At 33.3% G+C, this 27,291-nt stretch overlaps 5 protein-coding genes and 1 long non-coding RNA gene across 7 annotated transcripts; 1 reads left to right on the top strand and 5 right to left on the bottom strand.

Moving 5' to 3' along the window:
• Window positions 1-3,658: 3,658 nt before the first annotated feature.
• LOC105972856 (protein SRC2) lies at window positions 3,659-4,210 on the bottom strand. Its single transcript, XM_012997838.1, has one exon. The coding sequence runs from the start codon at window positions 4,208-4,210 to the stop codon at window positions 3,659-3,661; it is 552 nt and encodes a 183-aa protein (XP_012853292.1).
• A 4,414-nt stretch (window positions 4,211-8,624) lies between these two features.
• LOC105972855 (protein SRC2 homolog) lies at window positions 8,625-9,170 on the bottom strand. Its single transcript, XM_012997837.2, has one exon. It carries the CDS (start codon window positions 9,168-9,170, stop codon window positions 8,625-8,627), a length of 546 nt encoding a protein of 181 aa, XP_012853291.2.
• Window positions 9,171-10,223: 1,053 nt separating this feature from the next.
• On the bottom strand, window positions 10,224-10,748 carry LOC105972937 (protein SRC2). The gene has a single exon (XM_012997915.2). It carries the CDS (start codon window positions 10,746-10,748, stop codon window positions 10,224-10,226), a length of 525 nt encoding a protein of 174 aa, XP_012853369.2.
• Window positions 10,749-12,187: 1,439 nt separating this feature from the next.
• Window positions 12,188-12,724, bottom strand: LOC105972854 (protein SRC2). The gene has a single exon (XM_012997836.2). The coding sequence runs from the start codon at window positions 12,722-12,724 to the stop codon at window positions 12,188-12,190; it is 537 nt and encodes a 178-aa protein (XP_012853290.2).
• An 8,729-nt stretch (window positions 12,725-21,453) lies between these two features.
• LOC105951348 (uncharacterized) lies at window positions 21,454-23,741 on the top strand. Of its 2 annotated transcripts, XR_016029830.1 has the most exons (4): window positions 21,454-22,115; window positions 22,246-22,286; window positions 22,937-23,337; window positions 23,485-23,741. It is a non-coding gene; the product is annotated as an uncharacterized LOC105951348 (long non-coding RNA). The 2 variants fall into 2 exon arrangements; XR_001172281.2 differs by having other exon boundaries at window positions 22,937-23,741.
• A 2,514-nt stretch (window positions 23,742-26,255) lies between these two features.
• On the bottom strand, window positions 26,256-27,054 carry LOC105972931 (protein SRC2). The gene has a single exon (XM_012997911.2). It carries the CDS (start codon window positions 26,961-26,963, stop codon window positions 26,484-26,486), a length of 480 nt encoding a protein of 159 aa, XP_012853365.2. The 5' UTR covers window positions 26,964-27,054; the 3' UTR covers window positions 26,256-26,483.
• Window positions 27,055-27,291: the final 237 nt, after the last annotated feature.

Below are 27,291 nucleotides of genomic sequence, written 5' to 3'. Positions count from 1 at the left end.
GCAGGCTGTAACTCAAGATATATATATATATATATATATATATATATATATATATATATATATATATATATATATATATATATTAATGTCAAGTTAGATAAATTAAGTAAAAAAAATATTAAAAGACTTCTATATTGGCTTTTAAGAAACCAATGATTTAGAGGTACAAAACAATCATTTGTTCTAGATCTGTAGTAACGTTAAGAAACTAAGGTACTAATAAGTTTGGATCTAGTTGAAAATATATATGTCACCATAGATGTTGCTTCTTATTATACCAAACTTCTCTTATAGAACACATTTTACGCAAGAAGGTTATGATAGTCCAGATGTACCTTATTAAAAAATAAAACATCATTGTGATAAAAAAACACGAACCTGAACAGCCGTAATACTTATTCCACGATCAAAAACTTCAGAGCGATGCGTAACCCCTACAATTATTTAACATAGATGTGTTATTATCACGTCTCCCAAACGAAAAATAGATATAACAAGTAGGATAAATACTATAGCGAATCCCTGGTAGAATCACGTAATATACAATTAGTTAGTTTAAGATAAATAAATCATCGAAATTATCGATGTTGAACTTTTTACTGATAGAAAATTTATCAGCTAATACTATCAAAATTAAGTACACAGATGACATTACAGAAACATATATACATATATTCATACATGAAAGATGGATGTAAGATGAAATAAATAGTAATATATATAATGCTTTGTCTAGGAAAATCACACCAGTCAAGAATAAAAAAGGAAAAGAGTACCACATTAGAAAAGTCATTCTTCTTCACATGTCCAGAAAAACAAATAATTTCTTTATAGAACTTTTATGAAAAAACTAGTATTTTTCTCCTACAATTTCCCAACCTCTTTTTCGAAAAATCACAAAGGTTGACATGAGAATTAATTTCTAGCATATTGTTATTTCTATTTTCAATTTATACATATACATACATACAAACTTATATAAACTACAAAATCACAATTTAGGGCTTCTAATTTAATTACTGGGAATTGAAAATCGGAGGGATAAATTTCAATCTCAATTACCGTAAAGAAAAATCAGTGTCCAAATTACTTCAGAACTCGATTAGAATCTTCTCTTTCTCGTTGTTGCTGGTGAAATAAAAAAAAAATATGAAGGCCGTCATTGTTGGAAGGAAGAAGTACAATAGGGTTTTTTTGAGCAATACGGTGTATTTGGGAAGAGAATTGGGGGAAACTAAAATACCGCGAAGTATTGGCGGTATACTTTTAGTATCTCCGTAATGAGTATATGCATAGCCCACTAAGACTATGGCCCACCAAGCCATCTTCTCTTGACCTTTTGAATTACGGATATATGTGGACTAATAAATTGCATATATTGTATTTTTTTATTGCATAAATTGCATATATTCAATTAGTGTCCCTATAGGTTTTAAAATTAATTAAAAAAACTAAATGTCCTTATAAATTATATTTGAGGCATTTATAAAAATATGTCCTAAAAAAATAAATGCCCCTATATATCTTATAAATAAGAAAATTTTATCAAGTGTCCCAACAAATTATATTTGAGGCATTTATAAAAAAATGTCCCCAATCTTATGTCGTAATAGCTACATTTTGTTGTAGTGCGCGTAATTCCAGACCGGATTTCTCTTGCCGTGGGTGTCCGTCGGAGTTCTTTTCTCCTTCTCCGGCAAGCCGCCGATGAAAACTCTTGCGTGTACGTTCATCTTGAGGCCGAATAGCCGTACCTGTTCAAGGTTGTTTGCTGATATATACGATGGTTATTTCAAGCCTTCTGCACTCCATTTCTGATTTTTCCTTTTTCTTTTTTCTTTATAAATTTGGTTACATGTGTACTTAATGGGAAAGTGGACTATAAATAGAAGACTCTGGTTTGCATGGAAAGAGAACCTACAAGCGGCTTACATCACGTACGAAGTGAGCCGCTTAGTAATTTCTTAAAATAATGGAAATGCGTACGTGTTAAAGAAGAAAAATTCAAGCAATTGCTTAGATCGATTGGTTGATGGGAAAATATATTTTTTAAATTCTCAAGGGTATTTTAGTACTCTTATGATTATTTTAAATTATTTATTTTTATAAACCCATCAGCTATAATTTTCTCCCCAGTATTACCATCATATTTCTCTGATTTGACCTTTTTTTCCAGCTCTCCTTTAATTCTCTATGTGCAATTGTGAATTAAAATTGATAAGAATCATTTTTTCAAATGATTATGGCGGAAGAAAGATTAATATATATGAATGCTCACCTTACTTATTTGATAGAAAATACATGTAAGAGAAACTTGAATTTCAATAATTTTATTACTTTAGAACACGCTTTTAATATACATTAACATTATGATTAATACAAATTTTTAACTTTGATAATACATAACCCACAAATTGTAACAATTTGTCCTGCTAAAAAAGTAGGAACTTGAAGAACAAAAAAGAAGAGAGAGAGAGAGATATGTTTTGAAATGACAAGATTGGCGCATTATTTCTCGATCGAGCTCATATCTGTATCCCGCCCTAAATAATTCACTCAGGTCTAATCGGATATCAACAAAAAAAAATAAAAAAAATCAGACGCATACGAAAATTTCATCATATATATATATATATATATATATATATATATATATATATATATATAAAATTTTAGTATATGATAGTTGAAACCAGTGGCGGATCAACCTATGGTCTAGGGTATGCAGTTGCACACCATTGAGTTTGGAGAAATATTACTATTATACATAATTTGACAAAAATGTCTGTTGGTTGAGGTGGTTAAGTTATTCTAAATTAGGTAGTGGGGTTGTGGGTCCGATTCCCCACCCTCTCTCATACACTGACTTCTTTTCCAAATCCTAACATTTTGGTCCACTATTTTTAATATTTTCACATTTTTTTCTCTTTAAATATTTCCACAATTCACCCAAAATTTGTAATTGTAAATTTTTGGTCCACTAGTATTCTATAATTTCGAACCCCCAGGATTCGCCACTGCTCGTAGGGAAACTAGACGAGCCCAATGTTCGAAGAGAAGAACTAAAGGACAATTCACCCAAAATTTGTAAATTGCAAATTTTTGGTCTACTATTTTTAATATTTTCATATTTTTTCTCTTTAAATATTTCCACAGTTCACCCAAAACTTGTAATTGTAAATTTTTGGTCCACTATTTTTATAAAGTGATATTTAAATTTTTTATTCTATAATTTCGAACCCCCTTGGCAAAAATCCTGGATTCGCCACTGGTTGAAACAGTATAGTAAAATTACTAATGTATAGTGGTTGTAATTATCAACATCTGATTAGTAATTATTACTTATTAGTAATTACAAAACACAAGAAAATTTACGTGGACTTCTCACAACACAAGAAAATTTATATTACAAAACACACACACAGACAAATTATCTCCCAAAACCAGTAAGAAAATATATATAGTGAAGAACTTCCCAACACCAGAAATTAGAAAACAGACAACAAATGAAACAACCTTGTAAAAAAAAAACTGATCATCAAAAGTCAAACAGAAAACTGTCTCTCTCTCTCTTTTTTTTTTTTTTTTTTTTTTTTTGATAGGGTTAAAAGAAAATGTAAGAATATCTTAATTAGCATGCAACATCATTATGAATTAATCAACACTTATTAAAAGAGGAGAGGATGTGGGGAGCAACGCTAGCAATGCGAAGCTTATCGAGCACCACCTTCTCAGTGAAGCTGTAAGAAATTCTCAAAGCCCCCTGAGATTTAACACTGCCCTTCTGCAACGGGAGAGTCAGCATCGCAGTTCGACCGCCGTCATAATTATTAGCAGCTTCTTCATCTCTCTCGTCATCTAGTTTGCTACTTTTTCCGGTGGCAACATGCACGGGTCCGGCACAATCAAAAAGCTCTTTAAGGGAGATGTCGACTTGTCCGATGTATATATCTCCCATGGCTCTTGTACAGTACACTTTCACCACAAGCACCGTGTTACAGTTCTTCAGCATGGACTCGAATATGGTGTAGCTGGTCGTGAAATTCCACGCAGGGTTTTTCTTGCCGTGAGTGTCCGTCGGAGTTCTTCTTTCCGGCTCAGTTAGGCCGACGATGTAAATCCTGGCGTGTGCTTCCGTCTTGCCGAATAACCGGACGTCTTCAACGTTGTATGCTGCGGAGATGGTTATGTCGAACTTTCTGCACTCCATTTCTGACATTTTTTTTTCTTTTCTGAAATTTGTGTAGTGATGATGTGTGTTTTTACTCGGAAGGTTGGGGTTATATATAGTACATGCATGCTCAACAATCAACATGCTTAGTTTCACTTTGAATTTTTATTTCAAAATATATCATTTTGCACCCCAAAAAGCCAGCTAATACTATTTTGCACCTTTGAAAATTGAAATATAATTAGTATTATATAATGTACCCTGAACTGGTTTAAACATATTTAGCTTCAATTTTTAGTGCTAGCTATTCTCTACAAAGTAAAAAAAATAAATAAAAAATCAAATTAAATTGTCGAGAAATAATCTCGAAAGTGACGAAAAATTAATTAATCATAAAACTAAGTCAAGTTAAAACAAACTAATTTAATTTATTATCGTATAATAGTATTAATTATTTGCTGATGATGCTCCTTGAATGATATTTTAGTCCTTGGCTGAAGTAGAATATTGTGATTGGAACTTAAGTTATAATTAACTATTAATACTCAAAAGTCATACTAATTGAATACATTAAAAGTAACTATCTTGCTAATAATCTATTGCCACAATTAAATGTGTATTGACAACTTCTGTGGCAGTTTCGTCAATCATAATAATTAACAAATATTTCAAGGATTTACAAATGTGATGGAAAATATAAATTAAAGGTTGTTACTTGTTAGGAATGACTCTAATAAATTGGACAGCCTATCACGTTCTCCATTTTTGAGGTTGCTTTTTCGGATACGTTACTGTATCTAATTATGTCGTTCGAGATTTATTTAATTTGAAATATATAAATGAGTCGATTTATAATAATTAAATCAATTATACTTATATTGCGTGTATTTGTAAACGAATTTGAGTTGAGGTAAACTCATGACTGTCGTGTTTATTGAACTTTAAGTTTATTAACTTATGTTTGAGTTTGGTTTGATATAAGTAAAGGAGAGGGGCTTCGATCGAGCTAGCGTGGTTATCCGTTCTCTGTTTTTTTATGGAGATTTATAAAAACTTCTTAGAACAGTTTTTTGTAGTTAATTGCCTTCTAAAATATTGTACGTACTTTTCCAAAATGATGAGCCACCGGCAGTATGATTAGAGGGTATTTGGCTAAGCTTATTTTAAACAGCTGATAAGCTCTTACGTCTGATAAGATATTTTAAGAGCTGATAAGCTGTTATATCTTATTTTTAGGATTAATTTTTAGAGTGTTTGGATAATAAGCTTATTTCCTATTTTTACTCATTATAAGATCTTAAATAAAAAGGTGGGTAGAGGTACTTATTTAAAAAGATCTTATTTGCTCTCCAACAGCTTATTTTAAAAAAAATTAAGATTTTTTTCTAAAAATTTACCAAACACTTAGGAAGAGCTTATAAGCTCTAAAACATCTTATAAGCTCCTTTTAACATCTTATAAGCTTAGCCAAACACCCTCTAAATCAATCGCCACCATCCATTAAAGATGGGGTAGTATAAATACGAGTAGATTGACAATGATAAATAATTGTAAATATTAATTTTTTTTTCATGTTTTTAGTATTGAAAATATCCGTTTCGACAGCATAATCCACGCAACACTGTTTTTTGTCTGGATCAGTGATATCCACAACAACCTTCCGCAACTGTTTTCGGCGAATCATATCACCCAACCACCGACTGTTATTGCCAAGGAGAGCCTAACGCGCTTTGAAGTCTTGCCCTATCACAATCATAAAATGACAACGGATATCATGCTTCAAAAAAAAAAAAGGGGTAATGGCAAATAGGCCCATGACAAGGGCACTTAATTAAAATAGGGACATCCAACTTTTTTGTCTTTCAAATAAATCCACCCCATTCAAACTTATTTGCAAATAAGGAAAATCCCTTTATATATACCAAAATTACCCCCAATTCATTTGAAACCCAATTTAACTCCAATTTCATGATTTACACCCCAATTTAGCCCAATTTCATCAATTAACCAATTTTAACCCAAATTTCAATTTTGACCCCAATTTTAACCCTAATTCGTATCAATTCCACCCATTATGCTCTAACTTCTTTAATATTACACATTGACCCCGGATTTTAACAAATATATCACATTAACCCCCAAAACTTTTTTTTTTCAGAAAATAATTTTTTTTCTGAAATATTTTTTTTCCGGCCAGATTCCGGCGTTGACTTTTTTTTTTTTTTTTTTTTTTTTTTTTTGAATTTTGTTTTCCTGAAATTTTTTTCCGGTCGGTCAACGGCCGTTGACTGCCGGGTTTCCGGCGTTGACATTTTTTTTTTTTTTTTTTTTTCTTAAAAAAAATATTTTAATTAATTTTACTGTCTTGGCTGTTAAATTACTGTCTCCGGCAGCTATTTAACTGTCGGAGACAGTAATTTAACTGTTAATCGACTGTTTTTTTTTTTTTTTTTCTTCAAAAATATTTTAATTAATATTACTGTATTCGTTGCTAAATTACTGTCTCCAGCAGTTATTTAACTGTCGGAGACAGTAATTTAACTGTTAATTGACTTTTTTATTCTTAAAAAAATATTTTTAATTAATATTACTGTATTCGTTGCTAAATTACTGTCTCCAGCAGTTATTTAACTGTCGGAGACAGTAATTTAACTGTTAATTGACTTTTTTATTCTTAAAAAAAATATTTTTAATTAATATTACTGTATTCGTTGCTAAATTACTGTCTCCAGCAGTTATTTAACTGTCGGAGACAGTAATTTAACTGTTAATTGACTTTTTTATTCTTAAAAAAAATATTTTTAATTAATATTACTGTATTTGTTGCTAAATTACTGTCTCCAGCAGTTATTTAACTGTCGGAGACAGTAACTTAACTGTTAATTGACTTTTTTTTTTTTTAATTTTTTTCCTTAAAAAAATTTATTTAAATTAATATTACTGTCTTGGATGTTAAATTACTGTCTCCAACAGTAATTTAACTGTCTTAGATAATAATATTAATAATATTACTGTTCGGAAAAATAATATTCATAATATTACTGTCTCAAACAGTAATATTACTATCTGAGACAGTAATTTAGTAGTCAAGACAGACAGTAATATTAATTAAAATATTTTTTTTCTAAGAAAAAACAATTCAAAAAAAAAAAAAAAAAAAAAAAAAAAAAAAGTTAACGCCGGAGACCGGCGGTCAACGGTGGTTGACCGGCCGGAAAAAAAAAGCAGGAAAAAAAAATTTCAAAAAATTTCAAAAAAAAAAAAAAAGTCAACGCCGGAATCTGGCCGGAAAAAAAACAGTTCAGAAAAAAAATTATTTTCTGAAAAAAAAAGTTTTGGGGGTTAATGTGATATATTTATTTAAATCCGGGGTCAATGTGTAATATTAAGGAAGTTAGAGCATAATGGATGGAATTGTTAAGAATTATATTATTGAGGGTATTTTAGACTAAAGACATGGGGATGGGCTTAATTGAAAGACTGTTTTTTTTGTGGACTAAAATGCATTTAAGTCCCATGTGATGGGCCTATTTGCCATTTGCCCAAAAAAAAAATATGATGTGCTCCCAAACGTATTGGAAGTTACAAGTACTAAATTGGAAGTTAACCAATTAATGTCACACAGCCCATTAGTTATGTCAATTAGTTTTTTAATACTTTTTTCACTATATTTCTAAAAAAATGAGTAATTTTACCACTTATGTTGAATGTACTTGAATTTATTTAATCATTTAGTAGTATATATTTTTTCCTTCAAATTAGAGGTGTTTTTCCTTTTTATAAAATGTATACACATGTATATATATATAATTGCAGAATAGTATGAACCATAATTAATATACAAAAGTTGCACTAGTTGAATGATCCATATATAATTTCTGTAAATGTTTATTTAGTCACTCGATGCTCATTCCCTAAATCTTAACCGGTTAAATTACTTGGATGTGTTTATACACATAGTCAAGGAAATTGAAACTCTCTCAAGGAGGAAATCAATCGTAAACATTTTAGAATTTAGAGCAATTAACAAATTAATCAAAGCTGCTAGAACTAATAATATTTTCCATTAAGACTCAACACAGCTATTACTAAAGGGGAGAGAGAGAGAGATCACCAACAACAGGAATCAATTAAGCCAAACACTAACACTATTAGAAATGAGATTCGGAAAAGAAATACATGTACATGAAAAATCCCCACACCACAAGAAATAAGAAAAAACAAACAAACAAGAAAACCTTTTAAATGTTATTTATTTTACAAAAGTTGTAGAACAACAAACCAGCATCATCAAACTCAAACAGAAAACACCGACACACACATGCACTAGATCTCTGATCTCTTTTCTTCTTTTTCTTTTTTTTTTTCCTTTTCTTTTTCTTGTTTTTTTTTTTTTTTTTTGTTGGGGTTCAAATAAATATATATAAGAAGGAATTAATTAAACGTACACACATCATCCATAATGATGAAGAGGAGAGAGCATCCGGGTAGCAACAGTAGCCATGAGCAGCTTAGTTATGGTGACCTTCTCACTGAAGCTGTAAGAAATAATCAAAGTCCCCTGAGATTTAACACTTCCCTTCTGCAATGGAAGAATCAGCATCGCGCTTCGACCACGGTTAATAGCTTCTCCTTCGTGCAGTTCAAATTCTTTGCTACCTTTTTTGGCGGCAACTTTGTCAGGTTCCGCACGTTCGAACAGCTCTTTGAGTGTCATGTTGACTTCTCCGATGTACTTGTCTCCCAAGTTCCTCGTACAGTACAGTTTCACCACAAGCACCGTGTTGGAGTTCATCAGCATGGACTCGAACACGGTGTAGTTGGTCGTGAAATTCCAGGCCGGGTTTCTCTTCCCGTGGGTGTCCGTCGGAGTTCGCCTTTCCGCCTCCGGTAAGCCGGCGATGTAAATCCTGGCGTGTGCTTCCGTCTTGCCGAGTAGCCGTACGTCTGTAACGTCGATTGCTGATGAGACGGTTAGGTCAAATGTTCTGCACTCCATTTCTTAATTTCTGAATTTCTTTTTTCTTTTTTTTTTTTTCCTCCCCACCCCCCTCGAAATTGGTCTACTGGGATTATAAATATATAGTATGATCAGCACTAATTCAACGTAACAGGGTTAGTTCTCTTAATATAGCATTTTGCTCCCCAAATATAAAATTAATACTATTTTGCACCTTTCATATTATTAATACAAAATAGTTTACGATAGTGTACCCTAAAGTAATGAAGGAAGAAATTGCAAACTAATTCAACATGGTTAGTTTACGATACTGTACCCTAAATATATATACAATGAATATGTTGATAATGATAAAATACAATATACAATATACAGAGTACAAACTTTAGTTTTACACTTGCGCACGTCTTTTCAATTTTTTAAGTGAGCAAATAAAATAACAATTTCGCACTCTGAAGTAGAATGTTGTGATTGGATTGAAAATTATTATTATTAATACTCAAAAGTCATATTAATTGAAAACATCACAAGTTACTATCTTTCTAATAACCTATTGCCAAAATTGAATTTGTATTGATAAGTTCTGTGGCCAGTTTCGTCACTCGATATTATAGTTCTTGTAATCAAACTCGAGCTTGATCAACACAAATTTGTAGTATGTTAAAATTGGTTCGTAATGGTAAAAAGAAATGACCTTTTCATGATCAATCCGAAATAGAGCAGATTAACATAATATTTTCGAGTCGACCTGTGATGTTATTGGACTGTTAACAAATACCAGATGCAAGTCCGGTTATTTAGTTAATCTTCATAATCAAATAAATAAATATAATAATAATAATAATAATAATAATAATAATGTAAAAGAAAGTGGTATGGATAAGAAGACAAATAAATATCGACTTTGAACAACTAAAGTATATACAAACCAAAGTCCAAAGTACAGATATATAAACTCAATCACACCAACAAGAGGCATGCACACATGCAGTACTTTTATTTATATCAGTTTATTACTATTAATTTTATTTAATTTTGTAGTGGTCTTTCTTAATTAGAGATGAAATAATTGGAGGATCGGAGAATGAAGTACTAGATGATCAATGGAGCAACATTCTCAGCCATGAGCAGCTGATCGAAGGAAACCTTGTCACTGAAGCTGTAAGAAATTTTCAGAGCACCCTGTGACTGAACGCAGCCCTTCATCACAGGTAAAGTCATCACCGCGCTCCGGCGGCCGCAGCTACCTTCATCTGCAGGTTCAACCTGTTTGCTGCTTTTCTCGTCGCCGCCGTTATATTTGGCACAATCGAAAAGCTCCATGAGAGAGATGGAGACTTCTCCGATGTATCTGTCGCCGGCGTTCCTGTAACAGTACAGCTTCACGACAAGCATAGCATTACAGCTCTGCAGCATTGTCTCCATTATGATGTAAGTGGTCGTGAATTCCCATGACGGGTTTTGATTGCCGTGAGTGTCCGTCGGAGTTCGTCTCTCCGTCTCCGGTTTGCCGTTGATGGAAACCCTAGCGTGTACTGCCGTTTTCCCGAAGAATACGCGTACATCTTCGAGGTTGTTAGCTGATATCACGGTTATTTCAAGCTTTCTGCAATCCATTCTGTGTTATTTGTTAAGATGATTAGTTATACTTATAAATAGGCAAATAATCTTTACATTGTCAACATATATATATATATATATATATATATATATATATATATATATATATATATATATATATATATATATATATATATATATATATATATATATATATATATATTGCACAAAAGAAAGAAAATGTAAATACTTTAATTGTTCCCCTTCCGCACGTCTTTTAATTTTTTTAATGACCAAAATAAATTACCAATCTTGCAACCCATCCAAATTATTGAAATAAAAAACTCATACACTAGTATTAAATATAATATTATCTTGCTAATAATCTATTGCCTCTATATTGAAGAGTCGCAGTTTCACCACTACCTCTATGATAAAAAAAAAAAAAAAAAAAGAGATTATGATAATATGTCCCATTTTGTTAACAGCTTTTAAAGCCGATTAAATAATAATTGTTGGCCAAATTGGACAGCCTATCACGTTCACCATGGTTAACAGTTGAAGTCTTTGCTTTGCCAAGACGTTATTAATGTCATTCAGAATTTATTTAAAATATCCAGTGACTTGATTTATAATTATCAAGTCAATTCTACTTATATTCTCTTTGATTTATTTATTACTTCTTTTGTTTTAAATTATTCCAAAAAAAAAATATGTTAATTCCATGTCGAACAACACAGAGTATTTGACATGATTCTTTGACGAACTTAACGCGGAATAAAAATAGATCAATTTTTTTTTTTATAATTTTATTGTATATATACTATTTTTAATTCTTTATTTATTTATTCCATAATAACTGATTTGTGTAAACATACCGTGAGGCTGAAACACGAATTGCGGTTGCGGGCGATATGTACAACTATTTGTACTATCAGGTGTTGAAGTAAAGGCTGAACGATATATTGATAGCCAATTCGAACTACTATACCATGGTCATAGACGTGCTAGAAGGATCCGTATGGGAGCAGTACGTCGGGGCACATGTTTCACTTGATGATCTGTTTCAAGTTAAATGTATGTATAACCACATATGTTTGTATCTGCCGGTTGAGTTGATTAATTTGATTTTGTGAATTTAATTAACTTAAGTTCTATATGTTTGTTTGTGATATTAAATTATTTAATTTTAATTATCTAGGAGCACTACTTTGGATGTTGTGAGTCAAGGATTAATCCCCTCAACTAAACAACCAAGCGATGAAGGATATATTGCTTGTCTCGCCGGCCTCCAACACTTACAGAATTGTGCTTCGTACGGAATGTAGATATATAGTGCTTTGATGTTAACGTTTATCGAGAAGTGGCAATAATGATGATCACGGAATTCTGTTATTTTTCAACCTGTGAACAACGTAACTAATGCATATACAAAACAAATGTACAGGCAGATAAACACAATCACACCAACATGAAATAATTTGAAATAATATATATCAAGATCGGGAGAGGCGGCGCTGAAGCAACAACGGAGCAATACTCTCGGACATCAACACGTTATCGATGGTCACCATCTCACCGAAGCTGTAAGCAATTGTCAGAGACCCCAGCGACTGAACGCCACCCTTCATCACAGGTGAAATCATCACCGCGCTACGGGGGCCGCCGCCGCCAACACTGCCACCTTTCTCATTTAATCCAGCCTGGCTGTTAACCGTGGCACTTTCGAAAAGCTCCCGGAGGGAGATGTGGACCTCTCCGATGTATATGTCACCGGCGTTGCTGTCACAGTACAGCTTCACGACAAGCATCCTGCTAGAGCCCTGCACCATCGCCTCCGTTACGGTGTAGCTGGTCGTAAAATTCCAGGCCGGGTTCTTATTACCGTGCCTGTCCGTCGGAGTTCGTCTCTCCGTCGCCTCTTTGCCGCTGATGGAAACCCTAGCGTGTACTGCCGTTTTCCCGAAAAATACGCGTACATCTTCCAGGTCTTTAGCTGATACCACCGTTATTTCCAGGTTTCTGCAATCCATTTTTCTTCTTGTTTTCTGAAATTGCTTTATTTTACATATATATTTTTGTGAAGGTGGTGGCCTGGTTATAAATAAGCAAATAGCTAGTCTTTACAGCTTCAAAATACCTTTTTTTTTTTTTTTAATATATAATATCCCCTTCCGCACGTCTTTTAATTTTTTTTATTGACCAATTAAAATAACAATTCAGATTTAGATTGTGTTTGTAAAAACTTTAGAAATAATCATTTAATATCATTACAAACTTTTGTTTTTGAATAAGGTTTTACGTACAGTCGAGAGACTTGACTTGAGTATTAGCAGTTTGGCCACCACTTAACAAATAATCAAATATCGATCATAGACTAATCCGCTTAAATTTAAATATATTGATGTATGTATCTATTGACTATTACATAAATTTGTGATACTAATTGTTGGCCAAATTGCACAGCCTATCACGTTCACCATGTTTAAGCGTTTGCTTTTACAACACGTTATTGTATATATCTTATTTCATTCAGAATTTATTTAAAATAATTAATGCCCTTATCATTTATAATAATCAAGTCAATTCTACTTATATTGTCTCTTGGCTTAAATAAATATAAAAAATTAAAATTAAAATTAATAGAAGAAACAAAACTAACCTGTTTCAAGAACCTGTATTGAAGTAGTGAATTAGAAAGACCCTTGCGGAGAAGAAATGTAATCAAAGTCCATTCAAATAAATCCACATCTTGGCCCAAATAAACCCATTAGACCTAACTCTAGCAATTGGGCCCCGGCCCCAAGCCCAGTTAAAAAGTGTGCTTAACTAAGTGAAGATTTTAATTCCAATATGTCATATTTAAATCTGGATTAGTGAAACTTCATCCTTCTTAATTCTTAATTAGTACGTAATTAGCTAATTAACCTATATTACTATAATTTGGCTACTCGTGGCTGCTACATATTGGGGTTATTTTTACATACCCTAGCCACTAAATAAACTAGGGATAAACGCAAGTCCAAATCATTATTTGATATACCCCTCTGGAGAAGCGAAAGTACTATACTACCCTCATATACAATTTTCGGCCAAACTGCATTCAGCATTTAAGGTCCTGCATTTATCACATTCGTTGATTTATTTATTATTATTTTCTTTTTTCTTTTTTAATAATAACAAACTTGTTTGTTAAATTTATATATATATATATATATATATATATATATATATATATATATATTTAAATTTTTAATTTTTTTTAAATAAAAAAAATTAATTTTTTTTATTTTTTTAATTTTTTTAATTTTCAAAACAATATGTTTACTGTAGTGAAAAATAACTATATGTAACTATGGTACCTATAGTAATTCGTAGTTATGTTTGTCTTTTTTCCCCATATTTTTAGTCGATCAATTGTATACACACACGAATACTGGCTTATACAAAAGAAATTCATAAACCCCAACAAAAAATTGCAAAATTCAATATTTTTATTATAAATCACCTCAAAACCAATAAAATACAAATAAAAAATACACCAATATATGCATATGTAGCTACATGTTACTATATGTATATATAGTAATGTATACAGTTTGTTGAAATGCTACATATTTTAATTCAAACACAACGACTCTTCACCACCTCGCCTCCTACCAAAACCCTAGGCGTCGACGCTAATAACCACCCACGGTTCCGCGCGCCCACAAATGCAAAAAATTATAGAAATAAATCTGAGAACATAAAAACAACGAAATTAACATCAAAATATAGATCTCGACATCTCGGCCCATATCCACGTCCCGGCCCAAATAAACATATTAGAGCTGAATCTGTCAATCGGGCCGAGCCCATGCCCAATTTAAATAGTGAAAATTTTGTAGTAACATATGTTCTGCAATTAATGGAAATATTGAAATGAATCGATAAGAGTTTGCTAATACAAATCTCATATTATGTTGGTTTAAGAGATGCTCATCACCTAAACAAGATACTTCACCAATTGCAAGTTTCATTAAATAACACAATTAATAACTACATATAATTATTAATTATTGACTTGAGATCGTCGATCTCGCCCTTGAGCTCCTCCTCCGTCTCGCTGGCCTCCTCGTAGCACTCGCGGCAGGTGCCGGCGTCGCTATCGCCGTAGTCCTCCTTGCAGGAAAGGCACTTCATCATTAATAATAATGACTTTTGGGTATTCCTCTCACAGTGATTCTGCTGGCTTAAAGCGTACACAGTTTATTGACGCGTGCACACCACGACTCTAGTTGAAACTGGAATGTATTGGAGTAATCGAACTACAGAAGGTGTTTTGTCTTTTTTGTTTCGGATAATATTTGATAAATATTTATTTATTATTAATTTAAGAGGGTCTTTGAGAAAAACCCCTCGTTACTTATACTATTTTGCCCCATTCAAGAAAAGTCAACACCCATTTCTAGCCATTATTTTTTTTTTCATTTTGCCCCCATCCCACATCATCACTACGTCCAGGGCCGACCCTGGGGTGGGGCGAGCAGGGTCCACGCCCAGGGCCAATGTCATAGGGGGTCCGAAATTTTAATTTTTTAATATATATAATATATATTTTTATATGTAAATATTGTTTTATTGCTTTAAAAAAAATTATTCTTCTATTTTTAAAAAAAAAAAATATTCTTTATTCTCTTTTTCTTTTGTATAAATTTATTTTAAAAATGGATTTGAAATTTATTTTATTTTTTATTCTAACGTTTGCTTTACACAATTTTTTTTATCTAGACATGAATATTTTCAGACTTCTTTTTATGAGGTTTATGTTAATAAATAATTTATTTATATTATTTCATTAAGGTTAAGATGCGGAAAATAAAAATCCGGACGTTGCCCCCGAACAACTGAACAATTATATTCTCACCCCGGGCCCTCGGATACGCCGGACCGGCCCCGACTGCGTCACGCGCCCGCATCATAAGGAAAATTGCTTAAGAAACATAGTCGATTAAGAAAATTCTTTTAATTTTTTTTTTTTTAGTTTTTTAATATATTTTTTTCTCCATCAGGTATATTAATTGCCTATGAAGCATAGTCGGTTAAGAATTTGACTACTAAAAATAACAAATCACAATTAAAAAAAATGCAAATCAGATCAACTATATTTTACAAAAACAAAAAATATACAAACATTATAATTTGAGTTATACAATTGAAATCAATAAAAAAAATCCAAAAAATAAAATAAAATTGGAGTCGAATCCCTTAATCGACTAATGAACATAAGTATTGACTTTTCATCCAAATCGAAACTTTGTAAAGACATGAGAACCGAATAATTTTTTATCTTGGAGTTATACATTTTCTCAAATTTGTAAATTATTATGATTTAAATTGTACATCCTCTATATTATTAAATTATTATAGTCCACCATCAAGAGGGTTTTACTAATTACAAATGGCAGCAGCCCATAACAAGTTCTGGACTCCCACCAAAAAAGTATAATTCATTTTTTACTGAGGCCCAATTTCTTCTTATCCGCATAGTATATCAACCAACCAAACTATATAGGGTAAATTAAATTACAATTACCCCCTCAGTATGATCAAGTTATAAAAATAAAAAAACCCTTTTTTTTAAGGTAATTACATGTTCCCTCCTCCCATAGTATGGCCATCTAAGTAGATCTTTTAAATTAAGTGAAAAATATTCTTTAGCTTATACTCATTTTACCTTCTTAGAACAACTCCAACAGTGATGTGCAAATCTACTTTTTGCACTTTTTACATAATTTTAGCCCATAAATAGAGCTTCAAGAGCAAAATGGGAAAATGCAAAATTTCTCCAATTTTAATTTTGGTTTCTCAAATTTGAGAAACCAAAGTTACCATTTAACAAATTGTGTAAAGATAAAAAAGAAATAATAAATTTACCACTATCCATCCCTTTCAACATATTATACATATACATATATATTAATTTAGTTGTTCGAAGTTGTTTTGGAATTTGATTTTTCGAATTTCGTCTTTTTATTAAGAAATATTATTTTTATTAATAATATTATTATTTCAAATAATTTTTTAAATGGTTATTTCAATACGGTCGTTCCAATTTGCTCGTTGAAATATAGTTGTTAAATTTAATTTAAACTGAAATTTCTAAATAAATAAAATATGATAATTGTGTAAAATATAAACAATGTTGTTGGAGTGTGAGATTAAAAGTGGTGGTGTATAATAACACTGTTCGTCTCTTAAATTATAGATATAGACAACCAGTTTTTGAACCACTGTTGGAGATGACCTTACACGTTGTCCAATCTTCTAATGAGTCAAAAATACCTTAAGGGGTCCCATTCTTTTAATTTCTTCACGGGGTGAGTGAAATCGCTTAAGTGATAACATATCGAATTATTGGGGAAATAACTTAATGAATTATCGCGGGGAACAGATGTGGGGGATGGGTATTTTTGTCTCCGAATTAAATCATGACACATGTAAGGGGGGTTAAAACGGGTACATGCTAAGAAATTAATATCCCACGTAATCTAAAAATTCCGCTCAATTTGACATTGTAAGGGGTTCGTGTTAGATGGCTATAAATTAAGGTACATATGTAATTAATAAAAAAAGAGGAGGGATTTTCGTAATTCGGTCATAGCTCAGAGGGGATCGTTGTGATTTACACTAGTATATTGAACTTTTCTTTTTGGGGGTGGGGGTTATTTCTTTATCTTGGTTCTGATCTTATATATACGTTAATATCAAACTACAGTCAAACATCTATAAATTAATACAGTTCGGACCAGAGAAATTCTATTAATTTAGTGAATTATTAAATTATCGAGTTAATAATTTAACACATTTTTACCAAGTCGGGACCGAGAGAAACTATTATTTAATCGATGTTATTAATTTATCGAATATTAATTTAACGAGGTTCTCATGTATTTTGTACTCCGAAATAACTATTGAAGATATCCAGTATAAATTAAGTCCAACTCCGTACATTTGACACGTGTGAAATGTTTTCCTGGAAGTTTTCTTTAAATTATTGTTTGGGAATTCTCACCCATTTTCTAAATAGTCGTGGGCCCTAGTAGTTAATAACTGGGTTTACGGTTAAAGCTATACATACAAAAAATACAAACAGTTTATGGTTACTTTTATATATATATAGCGTATATAATTGCAATTTCATGCCCGACGATTCTCACATTTCAAATCGATAATTCATAATTTAAGATCAAGAAGATGGATAACGTAGAAAGAGAGAAAGCAAAGGTTCAAAAATTGATGGAGGACATCGAGGATGTCATTCATAGCGTGGATATGCAGAGAACGTTTTTCAAAAAAGTTGATTACAGATGCGACAGAAGAAATAAAACGAAAGAAAGCATCAAGAAACAGATGAAAATGTTTTCTCACGATCGACAAACCCTAAGACAGGCCTGGAAAAAAGAATCAACCGTGATACTATCTGGAACGTATATGAAATTCCTATATTCAGATGTCATCTAAAACGACTGCAGTATTGGAGCGGACATGAAGCAATAGACTGGGATATGCGTAGGCTCCGACAAGCCTTAATCTCCCCAAATCTCCCCATGGCTGGGGGGGGAGGAGAGGGAGCGGCGGTGTTGAGGTTGTGATCGGTTCTCCGATGTGTGTGTGTGTGTTGTGCGAGCGGCAGTGTTGAGGTTGTGTTCAATTCTCCCGTGTGTGTGTGTGTTGTGCGAGCGACGGTGTTAAGGTTGTGTTCGGTTCTTCGGTGGGTGTGTGTGTGTGTTGTGCGTGTTCTTGGGGGTTCATTTGTTGTTCTATGCGTGTTCTTGGGGGTTCGTTTCAGTTTCCTAGGTTAGGTTCCGGTTATTTTTCCTTTTGTGTTTGTATCGGGTTTGATATTATCTTCGACATGGTAACGAACAAAGCTGCACCAGCCGAAAGAACTAAAGCAACGGCAGACTACTACGAAACTCGGTCGATTTTACCGTATCGAGTATTTTAATTCATGAGTTGAACTTTGTAATTTTGCTTGCTTTACAACTGTTAAGTTTTTTCTTTACATCGAGAATTTGACCCGTTTTCCATCGGGATATATTGTAGTGTACATATAGTAGCTGCCTTAACTATTTGAAATTTTGAGTTCAACGTGCTATTTTGCTTTACGACTACTAGTTTTTTCGCTTTTATGTATTAGTAACTATCTATTTTACCTATGTAGACACGGCCATGGGCCGGTTTTGGGCCCGGAACCGGCCCGTTGACGAACCGGCCCGGAACCCGTGAACCGGTCCGTTGTCCCCGGGAAGGGCCCGGTTCTATGAATTGGTGAACCGTGAACCGCCGGGCCGGCCCGGCGGTTCACCCGGATTTAAAAAAAAAAAATCAAAAAAAACGCAAAAAACAGCCGGTGAACCGACCGTTATTTGCTATTTTTTGAAACTCCGTACATTTGACACGTGTGAAATGTTTTCCTGAAAGTTTTCTTTAAATTATTTTTTGGGAATTCTCACCCATTTTTTAAATAGTTGTGGGCCCTAATAGTTAATAACTGGGTTTACGGTTAGAGCTATACATACAAAAAATACAAACAATTTATGGTTACTTAAAAAAAACAAAATAAAAAAAAAATCAAAAAAAACAAAAAACTGCCGGTGAACCGACCGTTATTTGATATTTTTTGAACCCCCCCCCCCTCTTTTTCTATAAATACCCTCACACCCCATTTATTCCTATAAAATTAAGTTAAAGTCATTTTATTTATTTTCTTTTGTTTTTTTCCTATTTAAAAGTAATTATTTTAATTTATTTATCCATTAAGTATTTTTTTTAAAATATATATATAAATATAAATTTCCGGCCCGACCCTGAACCGGTCCGGATAGGCCCGGAACCGGTTTGAACCGGGGGGCCGACCCGGCCCGCCGAACCGTGCATATTACGGGCCGGTTCCGGTTCCGGAAAAAGTGAACCGTGAACCGGTATGAACCGGCCCGAAACCGCCCCAAACCGGTCCATAGCCGTGTCTAGATCTTATGTATGTACGTATGTGTGTGTGTGTCTTGCAAATTTAAGGAGAAATACTACCCCTGTAATTCACTATGCACCATCTATGAAATACACACGATGATTAACGGGTTAAAAGAAAATTCAAAAGAAAAAAAAAAAAAAAAAAATGAAAAAATTACCTGACAATTAACAATGACATACTACTAAATGTTTGTGTGTAAAATAAATAAATTAAATCAAAAAAATTAATAAATAAAATATACCCTAATTATATAATACTAATAAATTAAATTATAAATTTTGACAATGACATATATACCCCACCACCATGCAAGACTACTTGTACCTCGCTCTGCTTATTTGCCAGCGGTTGACGCAGCACATCCTCGCAAAGCCGACGCCGTCAAGCCGGCCGACGATGCTCAGCTGCAAATCCTCCGGCATCGACGTGAAGATGTCGAAACGCGGCAGTCTTTATAGGTTGATTTGGTAATATTCGTCGTCCGACAAATAATCGACGTCGTAGAGGAGATCAGCTGCTTTTTCGAGGCGTCGAGGCTCAGGATGGTTATATTCGTTTTCGGTCCTAGGGTTTCATCGTGAACCAGTACTTGGCGTGGGTCAGGGCTTCGACGACGGCGTTCCCATTTAGCGGTGGCTGGGTGTAGAGGTCCGTCTTTGGGTCGCAGTCCCTTGATATGACGAGGAGCTTGATGTTTGCGTCGTTATATCCCACGGCCGCCGTCGCCGCCATGCCACCCATGTCATTTATATATATATATATATATATATATATATATATATATATATATATATATATATATATATATATATATATATATATATATATATATATATATACTAGTGAAAGAAATATCATGTTTTAATTCAAGTATAATAGTAGTTTGTTAGCATTTAATAAATATTTAATAATGTTAATAATTGTTTAATAATTCTTAATAATGTTTAAATTGTGTAATTAATATTAATTATTCTTTAAAACATTACTAAATGTTTAATAATTATTTAAATATTGATAAAATATTAATAGTTGTCAATAATTGTTTAATTTTTTTTAATAAAATAGAACAAAAATTAATTTAGAAATAAATTTGCTTCTACTGCGGACGCAACAAAAACTGCGCCTGCGTTCGACGCGAGTGCAGTGCATCGCGCGGCCAACATGGACTCGATGTTTGATTTGTTCGCTTTTAGGTTGTCCGCTCTTCTGTACCGATTCCGTTCCGACCATGGCTGCCGTAAACTTGAAGAATTTTCAGTAAAAAAATTAAAATATTACCAACGGTTGAAGAGTATCATCGTTAGAAGGTATTGAAGTGATTATTTTATGATATTTGAAACCGTAGAGATTTTTTTTTAATTTACGTGGGAGATATTTAGTAATTATTAGTGCGGAATGTAGCATCCCATAAAGTAAGAGCAACCCCAATGGGGTTACCAAACATGGTATTCAAACTATTAACCACTATTTACACACTAAAAAATAGGAATTTTTAACTCCAATTAAGTAATTAGGACTCTTTCAAATAACTAAATTCCTAATTAATTCTACGTGAATAATATATTATTTTATAGGGAAAATATGAGATACACCCCTAGTTTTATAAATATATAGGGATAGGTCCTATGAGTATTTCTCTTCTAGTCAAAAACCCAAATTTTAATTTAATTTGGCAGACCCCCGGACAATATGAAGTACCAATTATACCCCTTTCGTATAAAATAAGCGTCAATTCGACTCACCCACGTCTTCAACCCACAACCAGCCCCCGTCTGCTCTTTCTCTCTCTAGAGTTTTCTCACGATGCTCTCTTCTTTCCATTATTTCCCTTTCTATAGATCTCTCACACTCAGCCTATCTTCGCCGTCCGCCATCTCGAAGTTGCCGCCGCGAGATCCGAGGCCAAAGTAGAGGAAGGGGAAGCCATACAAACCCTAAATATCGTTCTGACATATCTCCGCCGCCGCTTCGCCGTTCTGGATTTCCGCCACTCGAAATGTTCTGTTCCGCCACCGTGCTCATCTCCAGCCACCCGGTCCTCTGGCGATGTGATCCAGCGATTCCTTCGCTCATTTTACATGGCGGCATCCTTTCCTCCGATTTACCCTCCAAGCGCCGCTCCTCCTCCGTCAAGCGCCGCTCCTCCTCCGTCAAGCGCCGCTCTATTTCCACCGCCAACTGCCCGCCACCCCTAGATGAGAAGGTAAAGTCAGGGAAGGGGAAACCGCCGCCGCCGCCGCTAATATTAGATCATAGCCAAGAACACCACTTTCCTCTCGGAGCAAAAATTACGGATCTAGGGTTTGAGTTTGAGAATAAAAGTGTGTAATGGACGAAAGAGAAATCGAAATTCATGCCTTCAATGCTGAAAACGGGTTGGTAGCATCACGGTTTGAGATTATGAGGAGGTAGTTGCCATTACTTTTGATATGGTTGAATTTTGGTGGTGATTTAACATAATATTGGAAATTGTGATGTTAATTGTGAACTAAATAGTTGTTTTGTATTATTTATTTTTCTATTTAATTTGTTTTGCAGTACATGAAGCAGCTCAATGATTTTCTCGATTCTCCTTTGCAGTAAGTACATAATCTATGTGTGCACATATTAAATTATAAAATCACATCTTAGTAGACGAATTTGCCAAATCAAACTGCATTTAGGCATTCTGCATTTATAGTGCACTTTCTCTTTTGTGAATTGTCGAATTAGAGCTCTGTTCATGTGCTGATTAACTAGATTCATTTGATGTAGCAGAGACTTTTCTGTATGTCGATGAAAGAAAGAAGGGAGAAATAGCTTGCTCGACAACATGTTGAGGCAGTAGATTATGTGTGCATCATGCTACATTAATCTAGACTATGTTACCGTATAGTCTACATTAATCTAGACTATATGTTACCGTATAAAACTATATATGACTATAGATAACTGTAGCCATATGTAGTAACTAGAACTTGTATTCTACTATAGTCATTTGTAGTCGACTTCATTAAGTTAATTTATCAAAAAAAAAAAAAATCGCATGTTTAGAGATTGTTGATTTAAATAGTGGTAATTTGCTATTTTACTGAGATGAAAGATGTTCCTTTTGGTAGAATATATATACCAGTTTTTTTTCTTTTTTTTTAAATCAAATTATTTTGAAATTCATCTTAGCAAAACAATATATAAAATAAAAGTAAATAAATAAATTAAAAATTTAAACTCACTTGAACGTTTTTTGCAGGGACGTACGGAGTGTCCCCAAGTGGAACCTTGTGTGCCACGTGGAAGGATTCAGATCTGGTTCTAGATGCTCCGAGAGGCTTAGTAGGTGAAATCCGGGTAGCCCATTCACATTTCTTTCATCATTTTTTTTCTTGAGAGAGAAAATGGAGGAAGAGCCTTCAAATTGAGATTTTAGAGAGAGACAGGGGAAAGAAGTGGAAACAGGGTTCGTTAATTTTCGTTAATTCAAAACAGCTTTTTTGCGACCGATAGATCGGAGTCGTTGTCGTGTTGAAAATTGGTATTTGAAGCTAGAAATACAAACTACACTACATATGACTATACTCGTATAGTCACGTGTAGTCATATACACGTAGTCATATATAGTCACATATGGTCATATACATGTAGTCATATATAGTCATATATAGTCACGTGTGGTCATATACATATAGTCATATGTAGTCACGTGTAGTTATATACATGTAGTCATATATAGTCACATATGGTCATATACATGTAGTCATATATAGTCACATGTGGTTATATACATATAGTCATATATAGTCACATGTGGTCATATACATATAGTCATATATAGTCACATGTGGTAACATGTAGCGGTATATAGTTATATATAAATTAAGTGTTTTTTTCTGATGTATAGTGATGTTGATGATTGTGTTTTTCCAATTTTTTGTTCGGTACTAATTGATGATGATGAGTTGTTCTTTGTTGAAGAACATAGGCATGTGATAGTGTATTTCGATCTATATTTGTACAAGTTGATTTATAATATCAAGATTTAAATTGAGATTTTTGTGGTAGGTGTCGACTATATATAACAGGTATATATAACAGGTATAGTACAGGACAATATATAATTTTGGAATAAAAAAAAGGTACATGATTATATATAACTATACGTGACTATAGACATGTACTGGAGTATAGTCAAGTCATCTGTAGTTTCTGTACACGAAACTTATTGAAAATTTATTTTTTAAAAATTAAAAAAATTAAAAAAAAGTTAATAAAATTAAGAAACTTAAAAAAACAAAAAAAATTAAAAAATTAAAAAAAAAAATTAAAAAATAAAAAATAATAATTAAAATCATTTAAAAATAATAAAATAAAAATTTATAATTTTTTATTAAAAATTCTGAAAAAATGATAAATGCAGGTCTAAAAATGTGGAGTGCAGTTGTCTATAATGCTGAATGCAGTTGGAAAATGCTGAATGCAGTTTGTTAAAATTTACAAATAAGGGCACAATAGTACTTTTGGCTCTCCAGGGGTGTATCTCAAAGAAAGAATTTTAGGGGTGGATTTATCCTTATATATTTTCCATTCTAGGGGTGTATATCAAATGGCCCCTTTTTTATATTAATGTGATTTAGTTGCTGTAGAACTTTCAGTATATATAGTCTTCCAAAATTTCGTTGCTATGTATGTGGATATCAAGCGGCTATTTTTTTTTTCTTTTTTTCTGATTATTCTATTTTAATTATTCAGTTTATAATTTGGAATATGGCTTGATTGTATAGGGTAATTGAAGGAAGAATGGATGCAAAGACAGCGGGTTACGAATATCATTTTAGTTTCTGGACTGACGAAGATATACTATCAGTGTACAATAATTACCGACTGGTCCCCAGATCAAAAACTTATGTGATCGATTCAAATCTAATTTTATGGTGAAAACAAAAGACGGCGAAAATCAGATTATCGAGTCGGAGATATTCACAACTGACCAATGCTCCAAAGATTGTACGATTATTTTGTTGGAACCGCTTTTGTCTTACGGATTCGAGGAGTATTGGATAACCCAACAGGAAGTAGACGCGTTGGAGCACAAACTTGAAGATTTTGCGGCCGCCGATCCAAAATACGCCAATCGTAGAGTGATCCCTATAGTCGTTAAAATCCATGTATGCACTGTTCAGAAAGATGACGAGACGATTGGTGAGGCCCACGGCAGGGCGATCAGAGCGGCAAACTTGGTCCCCCAAAGTGCGTACGACATGAATAGAAAATCGTACGATCATGAGGTTGTGTGGTTCTTGGATGAGTTGAAAAGGTATAGAGTTTTAGATGTTAAAGAAGCCGAGGTTTGCGATATATGTTGGATGGATCCTATGCTTGGTGCTCAGATGTCTGTTATGCCTTGCTGCAGCCACGCCTTTCTTTCCAATTGCATTTTTCGATGGGTTTTGGACAAAAATACGTGTCCTTATTCCAATTCTATTCCCGAGGCACAAGATTTGAACTAAATTCTTTTCCCCTAGTTTATTTATTTAGGATTTGAGTTACTTGCAAATTATTTATTATTTGTGTCAGATTCAGTTTATATTAACATTTAGTTACTGCTTTGTTATTCAATCGTTAGACTTTTCTTTATAATATTCTCCATTTTCTTTATTTAATTATTATAGATATATATCTCCCCTCGTCATGTTTTCTTCTTAAACTTTTATGACCTATCTATACTATTTTTTTAATTGTTTCATTGTACTCGTATACAGTCGGTTTTACCTAATGGTGTTCGAAATTTAATACGAAAAATATATAAATTATAAGATATAAAAAACTACATTTTTATACACAAATATAATCTTTCATGAGAATGGAAGACAATATTTTAGTAACGGAGGTGAGGATCAGGATGTAAACGATACCGTTGACTTGCTGTTTGACCAATGGTTGAGATTAATCGAGGTCCGGGTTGATGTTGATCGAACGGCTAAAATTATGGGTTCCATAATTTTGCTTCTGCTTCTAGACCAATACTTGATTATGGCTAAAGCCCATATCCACGTCTCGGCCCAAAAAAACACATTAGAGCTGAATCTGTCAATCGGGCCGGGCCCATGCCCAATTAAATAGTGAAAATTTTATAGTGACATATGTTCTGCAATTAATGGAAATATTGAAATGACTAGATAAGAGTTTGCTAATACAAATCTCATATTTATGTTGGTTGAGATGCTCATCACCTAAACAAGATACTTCACCAATTTTTTAATTGCAAGTTTCATTAAATAACACAATTGATATATTTTTTTTTTTTTGACCACAAATAACACAATTGATAACTACATATAATTATTAATTATAATATCGTACAAGAAAAGAGGAACTTGCAATAATGACCTCGAACGTAAAATACTACATATTTATATTTAACTACTTGATCGTTGTCAATATTTTTACGTCGAGTTCGGCGCACATAACTTGTTCGAAACGGTTTATGTATACAGCTACGAGTTTATTTATTAAAAAATAAAATTAGATCAATTACCAGGTGATGAGAACCAATACTAGTACTTCCATTGACGAAGCTAAACGGAGAGAAACTCAACTAGACAATCACCGACAGAGACGAAAACATGATTAAACGAACTTCTTACAAGAATATATCGGTACAAGAAAACTAACCCTATAAATGGAAAAAAAAAAACACAAGAAAAGGGAGATATTATTTACACCTTCTTCCACCCCTCTTTTTCCTCTTTTCCAACACTAAACAATATACAGAATCATAAAAAAAGAAAGAAAAAAAAACCCTAACAGAGGCTCCAGCTAGAAACACACTCAGCCAACAAAAGCTTATCAATCGACACTCTCTCTCCAAACCTGTAAGAAAATCTAAGCGCCCCCTGAGAATTAACGCAGCCCTTCTGCACAGGCAGAGTCAAAACGGCGGCGTTTGTTCCACCTCCACCATTTTTGGCGTACTCGAAAAGCTCCTTCATGGGCGTGTGGATTTCTCCGACGTATCTATCTCCCATCTTCCTCTTGCAGTACAGTTTCACGACCAGCATCGAGTTGTAGTTCTCCAACATCGTCTCGCTTATCGTGTACCTCATCGTGAAATTCCAAGCTGGGTTCACCTCGCCGTGCTTGTCCGTCGGAGTTCTCTTCTCAGTCTCCGGCGAGCTCCCTCCGATGGAGACCCTCGCGTGCACTTTCATCTTGCAGAGCATGCGCACGTTTTCAAGGTTGTTTGCTGATATCAGTGTTATTTCAAACTTTCTACACTCCATAGGTGTTTGTGAAAATGTCTCAATGAGGTGTGTGGATCAGTACGAGTTAATTATATATGTAGGAAGCAATAAAATAGTATATATATATATAAGATGACTAGGTGCATGTTGAAAAGAAGGAACGGAGAAGGAGTGGAATTTATTACAGCGTCGATTGGTTGTATTGTAATTTACTTAATTAGTTGATTGATCAGTCCAATAATAAATCTATTTAAATTAGTTATCTTAATTATGTTGGAACATTATTCCAACGTTGGACTTATATGTGAAATATTATGTGTTGCAAGACTGTCACGTAAAGTTAAGCCCGTTAAAGTGATCGACTAAA

This window comes from Erythranthe guttata, chromosome 14 (genome assembly GCF_056151865.1).
Source record: "Erythranthe guttata isolate IM_541 chromosome 14, IM_541, whole genome shotgun sequence".
In the NCBI taxonomy this organism is placed as follows: Eukaryota; Viridiplantae; Streptophyta; class Magnoliopsida; order Lamiales; family Phrymaceae; genus Erythranthe; species Erythranthe guttata.
The sequence above is the reverse complement of the archived record's forward strand: the minus strand, read 5'-3'. Positions and strand labels throughout refer to the sequence as shown.

Coding starts and splice junctions, on each gene's coding strand:
- LOC105972856 (XM_012997838.1), bottom strand. CDS start 4,210: ATGGAGTGCAGAAAGTTCGACATAACCATCTCCGCAGCATACAACGTT.
- LOC105972855 (XM_012997837.2), bottom strand. CDS start 9,170: ATGGAGTGCAGAACATTTGACCTAACCGTCTCATCAGCAATCGACGTT.
- LOC105972937 (XM_012997915.2), bottom strand. CDS start 10,748: ATGGATTGCAGAAAGCTTGAAATAACCGTGATATCAGCTAACAACCTC.
- LOC105972854 (XM_012997836.2), bottom strand. CDS start 12,724: ATGGATTGCAGAAACCTGGAAATAACGGTGGTATCAGCTAAAGACCTG.
- LOC105972931 (XM_012997911.2), bottom strand. CDS start 26,963: ATGGAGTGTAGAAAGTTTGAAATAACACTGATATCAGCAAACAACCTT.